The sequence below is a fragment of the Aristolochia californica genome, unplaced genomic scaffold, assembly GCF_029961685.1.
Source record: "Aristolochia californica isolate CCGP_79_NKW_82.1479 unplaced genomic scaffold, dmAriCali1.0.hap1 SCAF_2, whole genome shotgun sequence".
Taxonomy (NCBI): domain Eukaryota; kingdom Viridiplantae; phylum Streptophyta; class Magnoliopsida; order Piperales; family Aristolochiaceae; genus Aristolochia; species Aristolochia californica.
The window spans coordinates 47,030,306-47,047,329 of record NW_027181881.1 but is presented as its reverse complement, the minus strand read 5'-3'; the positions used below and the strand labels follow the sequence as shown (position 1 = coordinate 47,047,329).

Here is a 17,024-nt window from a genome sequence, read left to right as displayed (position 1 = left end):
TTCACATAAGATTATTCCTTTGGAGAGGGTTGGTTAGTAAATGGACCCATGAGTAAGCAAAACTTTTGTCAAAATTACGTAATCTGGTTAAATTTTGTATCGTAAGTATAACCGTTGTCTGACGTAGGGGGAGGATAATCAATGGATAATATAGTAGTTTTTTTTTTTTTTTCTTTGAATATTGATTTAAGTTCTTTTGTAATTTTAAAAATATTAATTTTTGGTTTTTAAAATCTTATATATTTCATTACTTTACATTTATTATAAAAATAATAATTTTTGTTTATTATTATTTTTAAAATTATTTTTCTTATGCAATTAATATCTTAAATTATTGATTTAAGATATTATTTAATTTGATACAATATTTTGTAAAATATATTTTAATTTTTTTTAAATCCTAATTGTTAGAATATATTTTTTTACCTTATTTTTTATAATAATAAAATATAAATTTTGTAAATTAATTAAAAAAAACTTATCCTTACCTTTTTAACTCTTTTCATCATAGATTAAAATAATTTTAGTTTTAAAAATTCTTATTTTCCATGTCTTTCTATTTATTGTAATAAAATATCAAAATTTTATATTTACTATTAAAAAATATTTTTAATATAATTAAAGCATTTTATTATCTATTTAAAATACTTTTTTTCATCAACTTGTATATGTGATAGTTGATGGCTCGATGCTTTCTCTATTGATTTTTATATTAAACTGTTCTATGCTGAATCTTATTGGGAGGTTAGTTCTTTATGTATACAAGCCTGTGCAAACGACACATGTTTTAAGACTTACACCAACCTCGCAAACCGAAATCCAGGTCTCCTCTCCAAACTGCTAACTGAAACATATGCCACAAAACCTGCCTCATGAATCTTTATGTCTTCTTACACGTTCTGATCACGAGGTTCCCTACTCAGAACTCTAAACGTAAAGAGAAAAATGCAACATGGGACGTTAATATTTTTCCTTTTATTCAAGATTTACAGCAATGAATCTCCACAAGCAAAACAAAAACAAAAAGACATAGATAAAATTGTAGATCGACTGAACCAAAACGTAGTATTAGTATAGACTTCCAAGTAATTTATCCAGGGTTAGATGATTACAACACAAGCTCCACTTTTCAGAGGAGCTATATTAGTTTACGGCGAGATCACCTGCAAGCCTGTTAATCTTACTTGCTAGAAATACTAACCCCAGATTCATTTTCTACAATGAGATTAGTATCAGGCACATCTGCAGCAAATCATGTAAGGAAGCTCTAATTAGATGTGTCAAAAGCATGATTGAAACAATTTGGATATTTTTCAGAGAACAGTCGTTTCAAAATCCCCAGGTACCACTCCAAATTAACGGTGAAAGCTTCAACTTTAAAAAAACTAAACCATAAACTATCACGAAGCAACAACTCCAAACACAAGAAACTAGTAAAACCTCCACAATTACATCCTCCAATCAACTACAACACAACTATCTAAACGAGACAATCAACCTGCTCGAACCAGCTCCTCTTTTGTACAGAAACCACCAAAACGTGCCAGTAGTACGCTCCAAGCCCAACAGCACTATGACGTCTGCATGGCTTCAGCATGGTAGCTGTCCAACTCTTTATCCAAATCATCTGATGTTTTTTCAGTAGGCTGTTTCCTCCCACGCCCGCGGCCTCGTCCGCGACCTCCACGACCCCCCCTCTTAAACCCTCCACGGCCACGCCTTCTGCTTGACAAACAACCATCAATTAGTTCTTCAACCATTTAGATATGATCAAACTTAAAACCTTTTGAATCTCTCAATCAATGCTAAGACTGCCAGTAAGTAACAGATGAGAAAGAAAGAAACAAAGTCTTCCACAAATAGGATACAAAAATTAGGTTTAAAATGTTGGAAACTCAACGTATCTAGAATGCAGCTTATTGCAAACATCACCACAGATCACTCATGAGTAAAAACCCTTATATAATATTTTTAAATTACCTGCCATCACTTACACATATTCTCCATTTTATCTTGCAAAATTTAACAAGAAAAAGTTTTCGAATAGAAAATCACTTAAAGAAATAATCAGTTTAGCAGATATTTGAGAAATAGGTAATACGAACAGACATAAAGACAATACATTATAGATTTTCTGTAGTATCTGATAGCCATCAATGCACATCAATATAGATTTTTCTTTTTAACTTTAATCAATTTGGAGAAGCAAATGAATATAAAAAGCAATAATACTCGGGGTAACCTGTCTCTTTCCAAAATATCAGCATCCATAAAGACGACAATAAAATGTCGTGTAAACAGAATTAAAATGCTCCGGAATCCATCACAAAGGACTTACCCAAAACCCCGACCAACAGAATTAGTCACAGCTCCCCGACCTGTTCCAGGCCTGTTTATTAGCCAATGTCCAATGTCAGAATCAACTGAAATAGAATTATAAAAAAGAACAGAAAGTTTGACATATGAAAAACCACTTTTCACAACTCCCAGATAAACTTGTCAAACCTTCCAAAAACAGAGAAGGGTCCCAAATTGAGCAAACATTTTAAATAAGGCACATGTGATTTCTTCTATTCTATATCATCAAGTGTATAGATGCATTGCAGTCACATGATCATTCTAACAGTAGTGATCTGACTTATAAGCCTTAGAAACAAATGTAAGTGCTCCAAACTCTTGGGGCAAATTCTCCAAGTAGTCAACAGTAAAACAATTTTGGAAAGTCTTTATCTATATCATAAAAAGTGTTCCAATACATTGCGGTCACATGATACAATCTAAAAGCGGTGATCTGGCTTATAAGCCTTCGATACAAATGCAAATGCTCCAAACTCTTGAGGCAAATTCTCCAAGTAGTCAACAATAAATCAATTTGGGAAAAATTTTATCTATATCATCAAGTGTACCGATACATTGCAGTCACATGATACAATCTAAGGCATTGATCTGACTTATACGCCCTTGATACAAATGCAAATGCTACAAACTCTAGGGACAATTTCTCAATAGTCAACAATAAATCAATTTGGGAAAATCTTTATCTATATCATCAAAAGTGTACCGATACATTGCAGTCATGATACAATCTAAAGGCATTGATCTGACTAATAAGCCTTCCATTCAAATGCAATGCTTCAAACTCTTGGGGCAAATTCCCCAAGCAGTCAACAGTCAATCAATTTGCTTTATATTGAAGAAGAAAGTCACCAAACTTTCCAGTGTGCCATAAAAACTACTAGCAGTCTCAATAATAAAAGAAATGTTTAAAAAAGGACAAGAAAGAGAATTATAGACCTTAGTGTTATACATCAGAACAAAGTATAACATACGAAAATCAGGCATATATCAATAACAGTCCCCCAAGATTCTAAAAAGGTAAAGCCCATATGGCAGAAATTTGATATGTACTGTGTGAAGATGTAATGCTTGAGACCAGAATAAAGATTTCAATTTTGATATCTGATGTTATTATGCTTTCCCAAATTATAATAAGATCCATGAGATCCTTCAATGGACTTGCACAGAAACTGCCAATCAACTAAAACAATCACAAACAGTTTCTCCTACTTAGTGACTAAGGCTAAGGACAAACATGTGCAATTTTTTTAAAAAGGAAGTCAGCAGTCTCATCTATTAAAGAAAACAGGAAGTCTCCAGTTTTAAATATTAAAGACAGGACGATAAGTATGAGCCATTCTAAGCATACATCATTACGACAGTCCTCCTTCCTCTTCCATTTGCTGCTCCAATTACATTTACCCGAGGAGAAACTGGACCTGGGAGACCAAGATTAGTGCCTATCACTTCTATTTTCATAGGCTTCCCATCCAGTTGAACATCATTATATCGCTTCACAGCAGCTAAACCATCACTTCTCCTCATAAACACAACTTCTGCTGAACCCTGTGAAACAAACAAGATAAAAACACGGATGAGTATCCCTATAAAACAGCATATTCTTTTTCTCTGCAAGAGGGGCAAATGTCCTCAAAACATGCACCTCTCCTAATAAAGCACATGCAGAACATAAACAATGCTCATCATACTTTTTTTATTTTGAGAGGGACGTGGCGCGATTCGAACTCGCGACCTGACACACCTAATGTAAACAGAATACCACTAGACCAAACAGCCTTAGGTAACGCTCATCCTACTTTAGACCCAATTCCAGAAGGGTATCTTTGGTTTTAACACCCCCTCTCCTCCAGGGGAGGGAGAGAGAGAGAGAGAGAAAGAAGAAGATTAATCTTACAGATGGCAAACACTGTCCAATAACATGGCTTGGTATGGCTTAATCAAAATCTAAGTTTAAACTTAACAGGCCCCAAGAAAATGTTTGGGTCCTAATCTCAACGTCCTAAGCACCCGAAACTGGAAAAAGATTTGTGAAGTGAATGAGAAGCAAAAGAAAACAAATTTGGCACTCCCTCATACATTTGAAATCCACTCAAGCACTAGAAAGAGAAGCAGTTTGAATAGGAATGAAAACCTTTGGTTATCTAGTCAACATGCAGTTAGATGTTCCAGCGAGTAAATTTTTCAAACCACTTCTATAGACATGGATACTAAGCTACATTTGAAACTTTAAATTCACCAAAAACCAGTTCTTCCACTAGAAAAAACTAGAGCAAGAATGCCAAAATGGACCTCCTTAAGTATAACTAATTTGAGAGTGAAAGGTATAAGAATATAGAACCAAGTCCACTAAATGAAACATGATTTTCACACAATGAGGTGAAACTGATACATATTTATAAGAAAAAATGAAAAAAAGAACAAGAGCCAAAGAGGACCAATAGGAAATACGGTCTCACTCAGTAAAACTTACATTTGATCGACCGTGTCTATCATAATGAAGTGCACAGCGCTTGAGTTCACCAACCTCAGAAAAGAGTTCCTGAATTTTGATTAGAGTAGAGATTAAAAAGCCAGAATAATACATAGAGAAAGCAATACCTGAAAACCCCACAAGTGGCTGCCTCAACCAATATTACCTTAATATCCTCATTGGTCACACCCACATCCAGGTTGGAAACAAATAATTTTGTACCAGTTTCAATTCCAAAACCAGCAGCTCTCATGCTATCGTCAAATAAATCATGTTGCCATATCAAATCCTTAGCTCTTCTGAAAGACTGATGAAAAGTAGGGGAATAAAAATCCAGATTGGGAGAAGAATGTGTCAGCACACAACCACGTTAAGTAACCCGGAGCTCTTCAAGAGGTCAATCAGAGTGAGCAAAATTCCATAAAACGAAAGAGAAACTTCAAACAGAGTAGTAGTAGCCACTAATATTGAAATTTTCTCACAGGAGCCAGTAATCAAACCCTAAAACTTTTGCAACTAAAGTATACAGATATAACAGGAAGCAGAGAATTCCACCCATTACAAACAAACTGAGAAATATGCAACTAATGAGAGCTCCAATTCTGACCTCAACTCCAGCAACTCTTCCCCTTCCATAAACTAGCATATAGTCAAAGGCGCATTATTGCTGAATTTCATGTTTACCAAGAGGATCCCCCACAGTTGCCTTCCTTGGACAAACAATTTAAATGGACAGTCCATGAAAACCATGCTAGAATGCGAGAGAAACCAAAACTTCTTTATTGGATACTTCGAATTTGAGCTTCCCGATGTGCAAAATCAGCTTAATATTCTGCTCTTTTGTGTTTGGCTTGGGGTTTCTACAGGAATTGATACTCTCGAATATATACAAAAAACAGCTATAGTTTTGAGCTTGCCTTGGCAACAGAGCGAGCTGATGATCGATTGTTCACTCTAAGAGGTCCCCGAGGGGGTATGCCTGTCTCTCTCCTCCGAGAAAAGTTGCCACCACGCCCTCGGCCTCGGCCCCTAGAACGAGGCCTACCTCTGCCCCTCTCGCTAGTGTTTCTGCTCTTTATCAAATCATCGAGAGACATGTCCAAAGAATTTGCCATACAGTCACAAAAACCCTGTTGTATCAAGACGAACACGAGTTAATCCTCCTTGCAGAAAATCTGGAAAGAACATAACCGCAAGCAAGCAAACCCTACCAAACGGATAACATAAAACCTCCAAGCTCGTTAATTGTTCCAGTTAAAACTAGAACTACAGACCATCAAGGCCAAAGACCTAAAATGCAACCCCAACTCAAGAAATCAAACACGGGGAGGCAAGCAGCTCAGCATACAAAACCAGTACACATACCCAAAAGAACGCAAATTAAATAAGCAAGAATGTGCGAAAACTCCCACGAAAGCAAAATATAAACTTTAACCAACAAACAGTTCAAAAGAAACGGTCAGATTTTCACTAAAAAGAACTTTCAAAACCAAAGCCGTATATTTCCAACTTGAAACTCCCAGAATCTGCAGATTAAAGCACGAAATAAAGAAGAAGAAACAGAGAAAAACCACGAAACAGACACTAAAACTATATATATGTGTATATATATATATACCTTAACAAATAAGAAGGTAAGCTTCTCCTCGAATCGATCTCAAGAAAAGCGGACAACGCGAGAAACAAGAAAAAGTGTAAAGCGAGGATAGTAAATGGACAAAGTAGACGTGATTTAGGGTTTCAGAGGGTGGAATTTCTAGGGTTTATTGGGAAGCGATGCTGCAGCGAACTTCCCCCAGGCGTAACAACTTAGCCTAGGGTTTCAGCTTCCCCACTACGCAAAAATACTTACGAAAATGCTCTCTGGCTGCGTCTGGATCTGAAATCAAAGATGCAAGAATTGGGCACCACGACCACGTGCGGTTTGGCCTGGCGTGAGTGTTATCTCTGTGGGGCAAACCGCAGAGTAGTCACCAGGTCTTGTTGAACCGGTTCAACTAGGTTCGTCAATTAGTTGAATCAGATTATAATTTAATTATATTAATACAAAATTTAAAAAAATAAGAATAATCTTGATCTAAAATTAATGCTCTTATCAATGGGAAAAAAGTCCTATTACATGGGAAGAAGCTTTTAGCTTTAAAGTAATCATTTCGGAGCAGAGTCATCAAAGTTCAACTTTAATATGATTGGAAATAACCATATACGTACAAAAAATATAAATTGAATATGGTTGGAAAAAACCATATATGTACAAAAAATATGAATTGAATCTTAAAACTTCTATTTCATGAAATCAGTTGCCGGATGACACGTTTCAGCGGTTCGGCCTTTCTCAATTGCATCTGCACATTCATTTCCCTTCTGACATGCCAAAGCTCGAGGATCTAAAAAGACTTTTTTTCTTGAAATAAGCTAGGATCGTTGCATCTAGGGGTGGCACTAAGCTAAACCAGCTTAAAAACTGTTCAAGTTTGACTTGAAAAAACTCGGCTTAGTTCAATTTTTACTTGAGCTCAACTCAAACCCAAACTTAAAATAAGACTCATTAAATATAACGTTCGGGTCCATAAGCAGTGACAATTGCCCTATGAAGACTCGCTTTCGCTACGGCTCTGGTGGGTTCCCTTAACCAAGCCACTACCTATGAGTCGCCGGCTCATTCTTCAACAGGCACGCGGTCAGAGATCCAATTCTCCTCCCACTGCTTGGGAGCTCACGGTTTCATGTTCTATTTCACTCCCCGATGGGGGTTCTTTTCACCTTTCCCTCAAAGTCAAACTCGATATTTTCCAAACTCAGTTTATTAGCTCGTGAACCGACTCGTTAGCATAGATTTTTTACAAAAATATCTTTTACTTTAATTGTTCTCATCAATTTTATTTTTAGTTGGTTGATAGTTCTCCTTATTTGCATCAAACTTCAAAGACATCGATCATTCAACCCTTTTGGATTTCTCAACATCTAATATTATTGTTTGACAATGAAATAAACACTAATGAAAGTGTTTGCATTTTCTTTTAGGTCTATTAAGTTAGTTATTAAAAATTAATATGTTCCATTGCAAAACCTTGTACTCATATATGATACATTGCGGTTCAATAGTATTAATGTCATTACAATGTTATCTTTATTTATTTTGTAATTTTTTTATTTTTTTAGTTTCAAATATTGGTCGGAGGTCAAACCCGACTCGAGATCCAGCTTAAAATCAGTTAAAAAATTTGGGTTTGAGTTTGATTCCAATTGTAGACTGAGTTAGAATTTAAAATATTCAAATCAAACTAAACTCAAATATACTGAGGTAAGAGATTGGCACGACTGGATGATACCCCTATTTTCATCTCTCTTTGGAGCCTCTTCTTCCTCCATCATCGAATCCGGTACTTCTCTCTCTCAATTTCTGTTTCTCTATTCTTCTTCACGGTTCAATTGTTAAAAGTCTAAAAAACAGAAAAAGACCATACGAAAAAAGTGATAATTTTGAATGTCTCCAAGTATCCTGTTAATTCTCTCCTCGGGTAATCCCGCCGTTCCTGATTTCCTCTGAAAGTCGGTTTCTTGCTTCACCTCTTAGCTTGGTTAGTCAAGCTCGATTCCCTTGTACTTCTCGTCATTCTGTTTTGTTGATCCAGTTTGTGGTTCTCAATTTTGGATGATTCAATGGCTTACATTACCTTGGAGGATTTGCTTAATTGCATAACATGGAAAGCCAACATTAACTTGGATCGCTGGTTTGGGATTAGGTTCTTCTGAAACACGTTGCTGTGCAGGGCGCGGGGTTCTACCCAAATCTCAATTTGGCGCAAAGGGATGGAGGCCATTACGATGAAGACGCCTTCTTCGACAAGGTGGAAGATTCGGGATGGCGCGAAGCAGCTTCAATGAAATTTCGGGACGAGGAGACTTGGAATCGAACACCTGCACAGAAAGCTCCGGTGGCTTCGGAGGCTTTGGACAAGAATTTAAGGATTGAAAGGGTTGACTGTGATTTCTTATGGATTGGCCTCTTTATAAGTTGACACAAACTTACGTTTGATAATTTTATACATTGGACACTTTTAATACTAATAATTATATATTTGTAATAATTATACTAATATTTTAAAGATCATAATTACTTTAATAACACTAAAAATATTATCATAAACATACATGTGAAATTGAATAATATTTAATAAGATTTAATATATATATAAATAAAATACTTAAACAAAATTTACTTTTTATAATATCCAAATGCTTAATCAAATTGTTATTTTTTATTATCTAAATCCTCAAGCTTAAACCATTAATTAAATATAATATTAAAACTTATAATATATTTTAACTTATTTTAAATAAATAATTTTAAAATAAAATATTTTTATTTAATTAAATTACATTAAAAATGATTCATCAAATTTATTACTTTTATACTATCTAAATTCTCACTCTTAAAATATTCATTAAATATAATATTAAAATTAAGAATTTGTATAAATAAAGGAGGGTATATTATTACATAAATTTACTTTAATATATTTAATTTTTATTTTAGATATTTTATTTGACTAAACTTAAATAAAATATAACTTGTTTTATATTAATGAATATTTTTTTAAAATAGTTATTTAATTAATTAAATATAAAATAATTAAACAAATACTTAATCAATTTGTTACTTTTGAAATATGTAAATTCTCACTCTTAAATTAGAAATAAAATAAAATATTATAATTATTCTATATAAATAAATAAAAGAATATTTTATTATATAAAATTACTCTGATTGATTTAGTTTTTATAAGATAATTTTATTTAACTATTCTGTTCATAAACTCAAATAAATTTTAACTCGTTTAAATTAATAAATAAATAAATAATTCGCCTGAACGAGTGTCGCCGGTTACTAGGGGTTATTTTCGTTAGTGAAAATGTTCATTTTCAGAGTGAACTAACATGGTATTTTCTCACTGATATCAGATATATCAACTTTCAATCAAAATCTGTAAGGGAAAATGTGGTAATCAGATGGAAAAAAAAGCTGATGTAGATGCACGTTTCCTCACCAAATCCCTTCCCGACGAATTTTACAGGCTCGGGGGCGGGCAACATATTAACCATCTTCTATTCGCAGCTTCACTGAAATTTGGGGACGATGAGACTGGGAATCGAGCACCTGCCTAGGGAGCCCCCGTGCCGCGGGAGGCTTCGGACAAGAATTTCCGGAGTTGTTCGGGTAGCTGTACTTCACCTTGAGTGAGTCCTACAAGGTCTTTCCAGGAAGCCACAGCTTTTCTTCCAGCATTTTCCCGCGTTATTCAGACATCGTTGCAGGTTTTGAAGCAAAAAATACTCTATTTAGTCATGCAAATCAGGCTCATTTAACCAGGTAAGTATTTCATTCTTATAGACTAACGAAAGTGCTTTATCTTAGAACTAGTTTTGGTGGGTAAAGACAGAGAAATTTAGAAAACACTCAGAACAAAAAGCAGTTGGAGGGCATTAGAACAAACAATGGTTTCATCTTTTCCATGGATTGCTTCTGTAAGTAAATAATTTTATTTTCATCTCATATATCACTTATCACAGAAAATGTGAATCTATTTGTTGTGATCTGTTCCTACAGTGAGCATTAGCATCCACAAGTACAGTACAAGAGATAAATTAGAGGTTTACAATTTTAAAGTTTGTTTGCATCAATATAAAATATTAGGAAAACGTAGAAACTCAATTTTTTTTATGTTTGACCAAAATCTACAAACACAAGGGCTAATTTCAAGGCGTGAATTTTTTTCACTCCAATCCCTCTTGATCCATAGAAAGTTAAAAGCAGATAAGACAATAAGTTTCCTATTTCTCCAATAAGAATCAATCAAAAAATAAAAAAAGAATTTAAGTTTTTAACCACTTACCCCTCTTACCTCTCCACCTTATCCTTTGTTATTGGTAATTTTTTTGTTTCTAGTGTAAGAACAATTCTTTTCCGTCATTTTCTATGGTAGGACAAACACAAATAAACAGGCCAAAGAGATTTTTTAATACAAAATTATTCTTATAGGAAAAGTGCTCAAAGATAAAATAATTTTTCCATCATTTTTTTTATCATGGCCAAACAAACAGGTGTAAATATCAAAACGTCGAACAGTTGCATCTTACACATGTAAAATATATTTTTTAATTTTATTTATAAATTTACATAATGCATTTGTATTTACAGGATTCCTACATCACTTTGTCTTTCTTTCTACTCAATTTTATTTTTCTACATCAATTATTTACATGCATCTACACTATCTTTTCCTTCAAATATTTACACCCGTGAGGGAAAATTCAATATGCTATGATGCCAAAGCCGTCCAGTAATTTTCCACACAGAGACTGGTAGGTGTGCCGATTGTACGTGACCATACCCATTGCAGATCTGTTCTTTGCAACTCTGCTAGCTGTTATCAAGCAAAATCATATAGAAGTAAAGGGTTACTTCTGTGTCAGTAGTTTCAATAATATAGATAATCGAAAAAGGAGAGAAGAAAAGAAAGGAGATTTAAAGCTCTCATAAATAAGTTTAGTGATCAATTTGCAGACCAAATATTTCTGATGCCAATGTCAAGCTCTTTTTACTGAACGTGAAGAACCAATCTTAGACTAACATTCTACTTTATTTTACCCAAATGTATTGCATTTCTTTCTGCCTAGGTTGATTTTGAACTCAGACAAGCTAATAAACTAAAAACAATTTGCTTACTCTGCCATCCCTTAACTCAAAAATGACCGAGTCCTCGGAAAACGGAATTGGTCTAATTGGTGCCACCTGCACAAATATTGAAAGATCTATTATTTCAAATGAAGCTTTGCCATCTTTGCATGTAATATATTTGTCAAGCTATACTGACCTTTGCATCACAATTTTTCTTCAAATCATTAATACTTTGTCCATGCTTTTGCCAGTTTGAAATAACATCATCCACCAGGCATTCCTGACTTAATGTGTCCCTTCCTTCAAATTTGGCCCCAGATTTTGTTTGTTCAGTAGAGGGAAAACCAAAGCTTTTCCATTTCCACATTCTATGTTCCAAATATCTTATATACACATTTCCATCAGATCCAATTAAAAAAAGTTGGCTGCCTTCAAAGTATGGACCAGGTGCACCAACTAGGGTCACATTTCGATTTGGTGTTCCATGTTCCACCCATTTCCATCCATCCAATGCATTCCAGCTATACTCAATCAAGCCACCATTTTCTGTGAACATAAAGAGAGACCCCATGAGAGATAAAGAGGATGGTCTCATAGCTGTTCCAGGTAGTCTTGATATAACCAGATGAGGGGACTGTAAATGCTCATGCCACAACTCAGTCAGTTTGTTGTACTGATACAATCTTCCATTCCGTCCAATGACAAACACTATATTAGACCTGAACGTTTCTTGATCAACTATTGATGCAATTCTGATATTTTGGGGGTTACTGCAGTCTTTCCACTTGAATTTTCTCAAAGCAACCTACAAAAAATAACAAATTATGAAACAAATCAAAGTGAATGGGGATGCTAGTGATCTTGCTTAATTTGTTCGTACATATATCCTCCATGTGTGGAGAAAGTGGATTCCTAACTTTTTTCCAAATCCTACCTAGTTGCCAATTTCATACTTACTGTAAATTGAAGCAGTCTTCCATTCCTTGTAACAAAGAAGAGAGAATCTTCCGTGGTGACTATTGGAGCTTTGCCGGGAATACCATCCCATGGGGGTCCAGAAGCCACCTGCTTTCCCTTCCTCATAGCAGTGCAATTGATCCATGACAGTCCATCAGTATTCCTTTCTCTGATAAGTAGGTTTCCATCTTTGTCAGCCAAAAATAAACTCCCATTATAACTTCCTAGTACCCCCTTCATACTAGTTGAGTGATCATGTCTGAGCCATATCCAAACATTCTCAATATAAAGATATTCAAATGTTATTCCACTGTCAGTTATCAGAAAGAATGATCTCTTTGCCTGCATCACTCTCATCCGGAAGTTAGTATTTATTCCATTTCTCAGAAAGTTGTTTTGTTGTGATACCACTGTGAGGTCATTTGCATGCGTTCTTGGCAAGAGGTAGTTGTTGAACATTGACCCTCTCCGTCTTCTCAGGGCAGTAGTCAAGCTCATTTCATTTTCTTCTTCATCATCACCAAGTGTGTCTCTCATGCCCATGAAGCAGTTTGTTGGGCCACGCTCATTGGTGCAATACTCTGCATTCCACCCTTCTGTCTCAGGGGCATCTAAAATCGACCATTCATACTTCAATGATGATTTCCTTTTTGGGCTGATTTCAGGACTGGGGCCCCAAGTATCACCACCAAGGCCTGCAAAATGAAGCTCACCTATTCTACCATCATCTAACGGAAACACCATTCTTCCAGCCTGAAGCTGAAGCCCAGGAATTCCTCTTGCAACTTTTGCTTGTGGAGGATGCATGTGGTTCACCCATGTCTCGGGAACTCTGTTCAAGTTTGTTGAACCTGTCATTCCATTATTTTTAGTCACAAGGAGTCTTGTTATACAGAGAAGGCATTTTTAATATGAACTGGATGTTTTTGGTAGCTTATTTAGACTGTAAAACTATTAGGACTCAAGAGGAGGTAGGACAGAAGCTCTGTCTACATGTGTTCAGGGTCATTTTAGGTATGCAAAGCTAAGGGATTATGTCCTGTCAGAAATGAGCCATGAACAACTGGCTGTGAGGAAACATATGATGGTCGTTACAATACTAGCAAAACAATTAAACGATTTTCTTTTGATGAAACCTTTAGGTTGTTGGATACAGCACACCACAATAGAAATCTGTAATTCTTGCATGCACATAAAGTTGTTGATGGAATTTCAAGTTATGCCTGAAGATTAAGAAAGTTATCTATATCAAACTCTACTAGTTACTATAAGTTAATTGAGCTTGCACAAATCGTGATGCAAACATTCTTTTTGCTACATCATCAACAACAACAATGAGAATGGACAAAAAGACATGGAGATGTTCAGGTGGAGGTAACTTGGACACACTGACTATTCACTTGGGAGGAAATTGCCCATCTTTCTATTCAAGCTAATATATGGACTTACCAAAATGTTTTGAGAGTTGGTATTCAAACACTGACCCACTAGCTGTAGTAAAGAACAATGAAAAACCTTCCTCGTTGAGATCATTCTGAGTTATTGAGGTCAAATTCTGACCCTTTGGAGCTTCATGAACAATCCATTTCCATTTCCTCTGATGCAATCTCCTCTCCACCAAATGACCACCCTGAAAAGAACACAGCTCAATCATTTCATCTGTTACTAAATAGTTGGCACTCTAATGATATTATATACTATTCAAGTATCATCTCAATTTTATACAGGTAAATTGTAACTAAAGAAGAGATTTTGTGAAGAATATATATATCTCTGTTCTGTTTGTAACATCTGGTTGTCCCACCAGTCAAAGAGCGACTCATCTGTGCATCTCACAACATCATCCATGTGCATATGGTTTTCTTTTTTATTTTGCTGAGTAGGGTGAAGCAAGTCAAAGGTACCTTTGTGAGAAGAAAAAGTGACAGCGAATTCGACCCAAACAAGCCATGCAAAGCACAACCAGGAGAGGGTAACAAAGAAATTTCTTCTGTCAATGTTTCACCGCGGATATGTTTCTTCCATGATGGTTTTGAGCTTTTGTCAAATTCATAAAGATCTCCGCTAGAACTGCACTATAACATTTTTCTTTAGCCCATGCTCAACCAGGTGCAAATTCACAGGTACAGTATCCCAGTTTAAAAAATGCACCAAATTAAGAGTAATAACAGCAGGGAAAATAATATCCATTGTGATGTTCAATTTCATCAGTAAGACAATCTATTCAGAAAATTATCTGAAGTGGAGTAAATGTCTACTTCTCAAAATTTAACCTGCTTTCATGGAACAGGAGAAAGCCTACCTCACTGTGAATACTACATCTTGTCTAAAATTGGCAGCATCTGCTATAGCTGCAACATCCCCGCCTGGTGGTCGGCCATGACTTACCCAACTGCACAAGATCAAGTTGAATGCAGAAATTCTCCATCAACCAGAGCTTAGAGAAGTACCAAAAAAAAAAAATCCTCTTGAATTAGTAAAGCTTGGCTTACCTTGGACCCTGAATTTGACATAGCTCTAACAAAACTCCATTTACTGTGGTGAAGTAGGCTTTCCTGATAGGAATAGCAAGTACCAGAATTCCTGTTAATGGGTTTATTCTTGACCTGACATACAGAAACATCTCATGGGAAAAGTAAAAAGAGGCTAAAGCTCAAACCATAGCCCCATTATGCATAGATGCATAGATTGAGAAAACCCCATTTAGGGACAGTATGATATTGGATGGAAACTCCCAGACTCTAAAATATGGGAAATGATCATGAAGATGTAGAGTCGATAAAACAAATGCAGTAAAATCATAACCTGCTCTAGAGTACTCACTCCCCATCAAGTGAAACAGCACCAGATTTTATTTGAACTGTGGAGTTTGACTCTGTATCAGCACCACGCATGCTAGATCCAAATATGAGCATAAAATCAGTCCAAACTGGCTGCGAATTCTCATCCAGCTGCAACTGGAGGAAAAAAAGGGAAAGAAAAGAATAAGTTGAGAGAGATCCGCGAGGTTAGTGATGAGGACAGCAGACACTTGATTGATATATCTTGTAGTGTAAAGCCGATTACCTGATACAAAGTCCCAGCTTCCGACAGACTAAGAATTGTCTGGTTGCTGATGAAAACAGAGACTGCGAAGCCTGCCGAGTCTGGTAGATCATGGGGTGCAATCACCCACTGAATTCCATTCCAGAATCTCTCATAAATCGATCCACTCTCCCCAGTGATCCAAACAGATTCTTCAGTCATCATAGTTAACGAAATTCTTCGTCCTAAAGGCAAAACAGATTCAGTGTTATTCACTATTGCTGTAGCTTCATCTTTCAATTTAGAATCGCTCTCAGCAGATCTTTCTCTGTTCGACACAGGTAAAATCGAACCCACTATGGTACAGTTGTCATTAACACAAGATTTCAACTCAAAGGGCAACTTCAACTCCACCCAACTGTTTGATTTTTCATCAAACTCCCAAAACCGATCGGTTTTCTGCTTGAATATGGGTCGTTCCTCCATGTCAGGCTGGAACCATGAAAAACCAGATATCGAAAAAGAGAGTAGCATCTGGGCGATCACTGGGACGACACATATGAAGAAATTGAAATTCCAGCGCTCCATCAGCAGTTATTAGTTGCTCATAATAACCCAGAAAATCACAACGTCCATACACAACGAAAAGAGGAGCATGTGTCTGCAATTATTCCACAAAACTTGGAGCTCTCAGACAAGATCGCTCTACTCTTTCTTGTTAGAGTGAAACCAGGATGGGACCAATGGGCAATACAAGCAGAGATGGAGCGCTGCAGTTTAATAACTGCAATACCTATCGGCAAAATCTCTTTCAAATAACTGACACCAGCATCTGGCGTTTTTTCACTGTGAAAATTTCACATTTTTCCCGACTTTCTTGACCTGCAACCTGTCGAAACTTGAAAAATCTCTCAGCTGATCTCTGCCCCTGAAATCTAATGCTTATTACATGGTTAAAACTCGATTATTCAAATAAGATAAGCTCAAAGTCTTACACAGAACAGGTAAAAACTAAACTGTACAGGTACATTTCTTATTTATTAATAGACTTTGGTGGCTGACACATCTTGACAAGATTGTTAGTTCCGGCTATTTTACTCAATCTTAAAATTGATGTTAGCCTTTCTACTGCATATCTTAATCCTTATTCCAGACTCTAGTTAACATGACCTGTCTCCTTCCTACATACACTTTCTCTCCAACCCCTAACCACCTTCTCCATACAGACATTTTAGTTGTGAGATGTGATGTGTTTCTGAAATGCTTTGAAAATTAGAACCCAGATCATAAATCAGTAGAAGTAATATAAAAGGAAGGCGTATGGGTCTGGTTTTCGAACTGAAGAAACAGTGATGGAGAAGTTATTTTCCGAACGAATCCAGTTCTGATGAGTGATGACATCCATTAATTGGAAGGTAACGGCGTTTCCGATTTCCACATCGTTGATGGAATCTGGGTCTGATTCTCAATTTTCATCTCATCCCCCATATCTAAGATTCTTTGCCTGCCGCAGAAACTGTGATAGCGAAAGAT

At 35.9% G+C, this 17,024-nt stretch overlaps 2 protein-coding genes and 1 long non-coding RNA gene across 8 annotated transcripts; all 3 read right to left on the bottom strand.

The window, feature by feature from the left end:
• Window positions 1-1,292: 1,292 nt before the first annotated feature.
• Window positions 1,293-6,758, bottom strand: LOC137956729 (THO complex subunit 4D-like). 5 transcript variants are annotated; one of them, XM_068804326.1, is made up of 7 exons: window positions 6,681-6,758; window positions 5,746-5,958; window positions 4,995-5,135; window positions 4,829-4,897; window positions 3,707-3,903; window positions 2,339-2,389; window positions 1,293-1,725 (listed from the first exon to the last, which is right to left on the bottom strand). In XM_068804326.1, exons 2-7 carry the CDS (start codon window positions 5,941-5,943, stop codon window positions 1,572-1,574), a joined length of 810 nt encoding a protein of 269 aa, XP_068660427.1. In that variant the 5' UTR covers window positions 5,944-5,958; window positions 6,681-6,758; the 3' UTR covers window positions 1,293-1,571. The 5 variants fall into 5 exon arrangements, with proteins under 5 accessions (XP_068660427.1, XP_068660426.1, XP_068660429.1 ...); XM_068804325.1 differs by lacking the exon at window positions 6,681-6,758 and adding an exon at window positions 6,447-6,674; XM_068804328.1 differs by lacking the exon at window positions 6,681-6,758 and adding an exon at window positions 6,447-6,674 and having other exon boundaries at window positions 1,293-1,722.
• A 4,310-nt stretch (window positions 6,759-11,068) lies between these two features.
• On the bottom strand, window positions 11,069-14,546 carry LOC137957276 (uncharacterized). 2 transcript variants are annotated; one of them, XM_068805032.1, is made up of 6 exons: window positions 14,372-14,546; window positions 13,917-14,097; window positions 12,468-13,318; window positions 11,707-12,315; window positions 11,559-11,624; window positions 11,069-11,256 (listed from the first exon to the last, which is right to left on the bottom strand). In XM_068805032.1, exons 3-6 carry the CDS (start codon window positions 13,272-13,274, stop codon window positions 11,152-11,154), a joined length of 1,587 nt encoding a protein of 528 aa, XP_068661133.1. In that variant the 5' UTR covers window positions 13,275-13,318; window positions 13,917-14,097; window positions 14,372-14,546; the 3' UTR covers window positions 11,069-11,151. The 2 variants fall into 2 exon arrangements, with proteins under 2 accessions (XP_068661133.1, XP_068661132.1); XM_068805031.1 differs by lacking the exons at window positions 13,917-14,097; window positions 14,372-14,546 and having other exon boundaries at window positions 12,468-13,565.
• Window positions 14,547-14,791: 245 nt separating this feature from the next.
• LOC137955348 (uncharacterized) lies at window positions 14,792-15,384 on the bottom strand. Its single transcript, XR_011113143.1, has 3 exons — window positions 15,291-15,384; window positions 14,960-15,022; window positions 14,792-14,859 (listed from the first exon to the last, which is right to left on the bottom strand). It is a non-coding gene; the product is annotated as an uncharacterized lncRNA (long non-coding RNA).
• Between the last annotated feature and the right edge of the window lie 1,640 nt (window positions 15,385-17,024).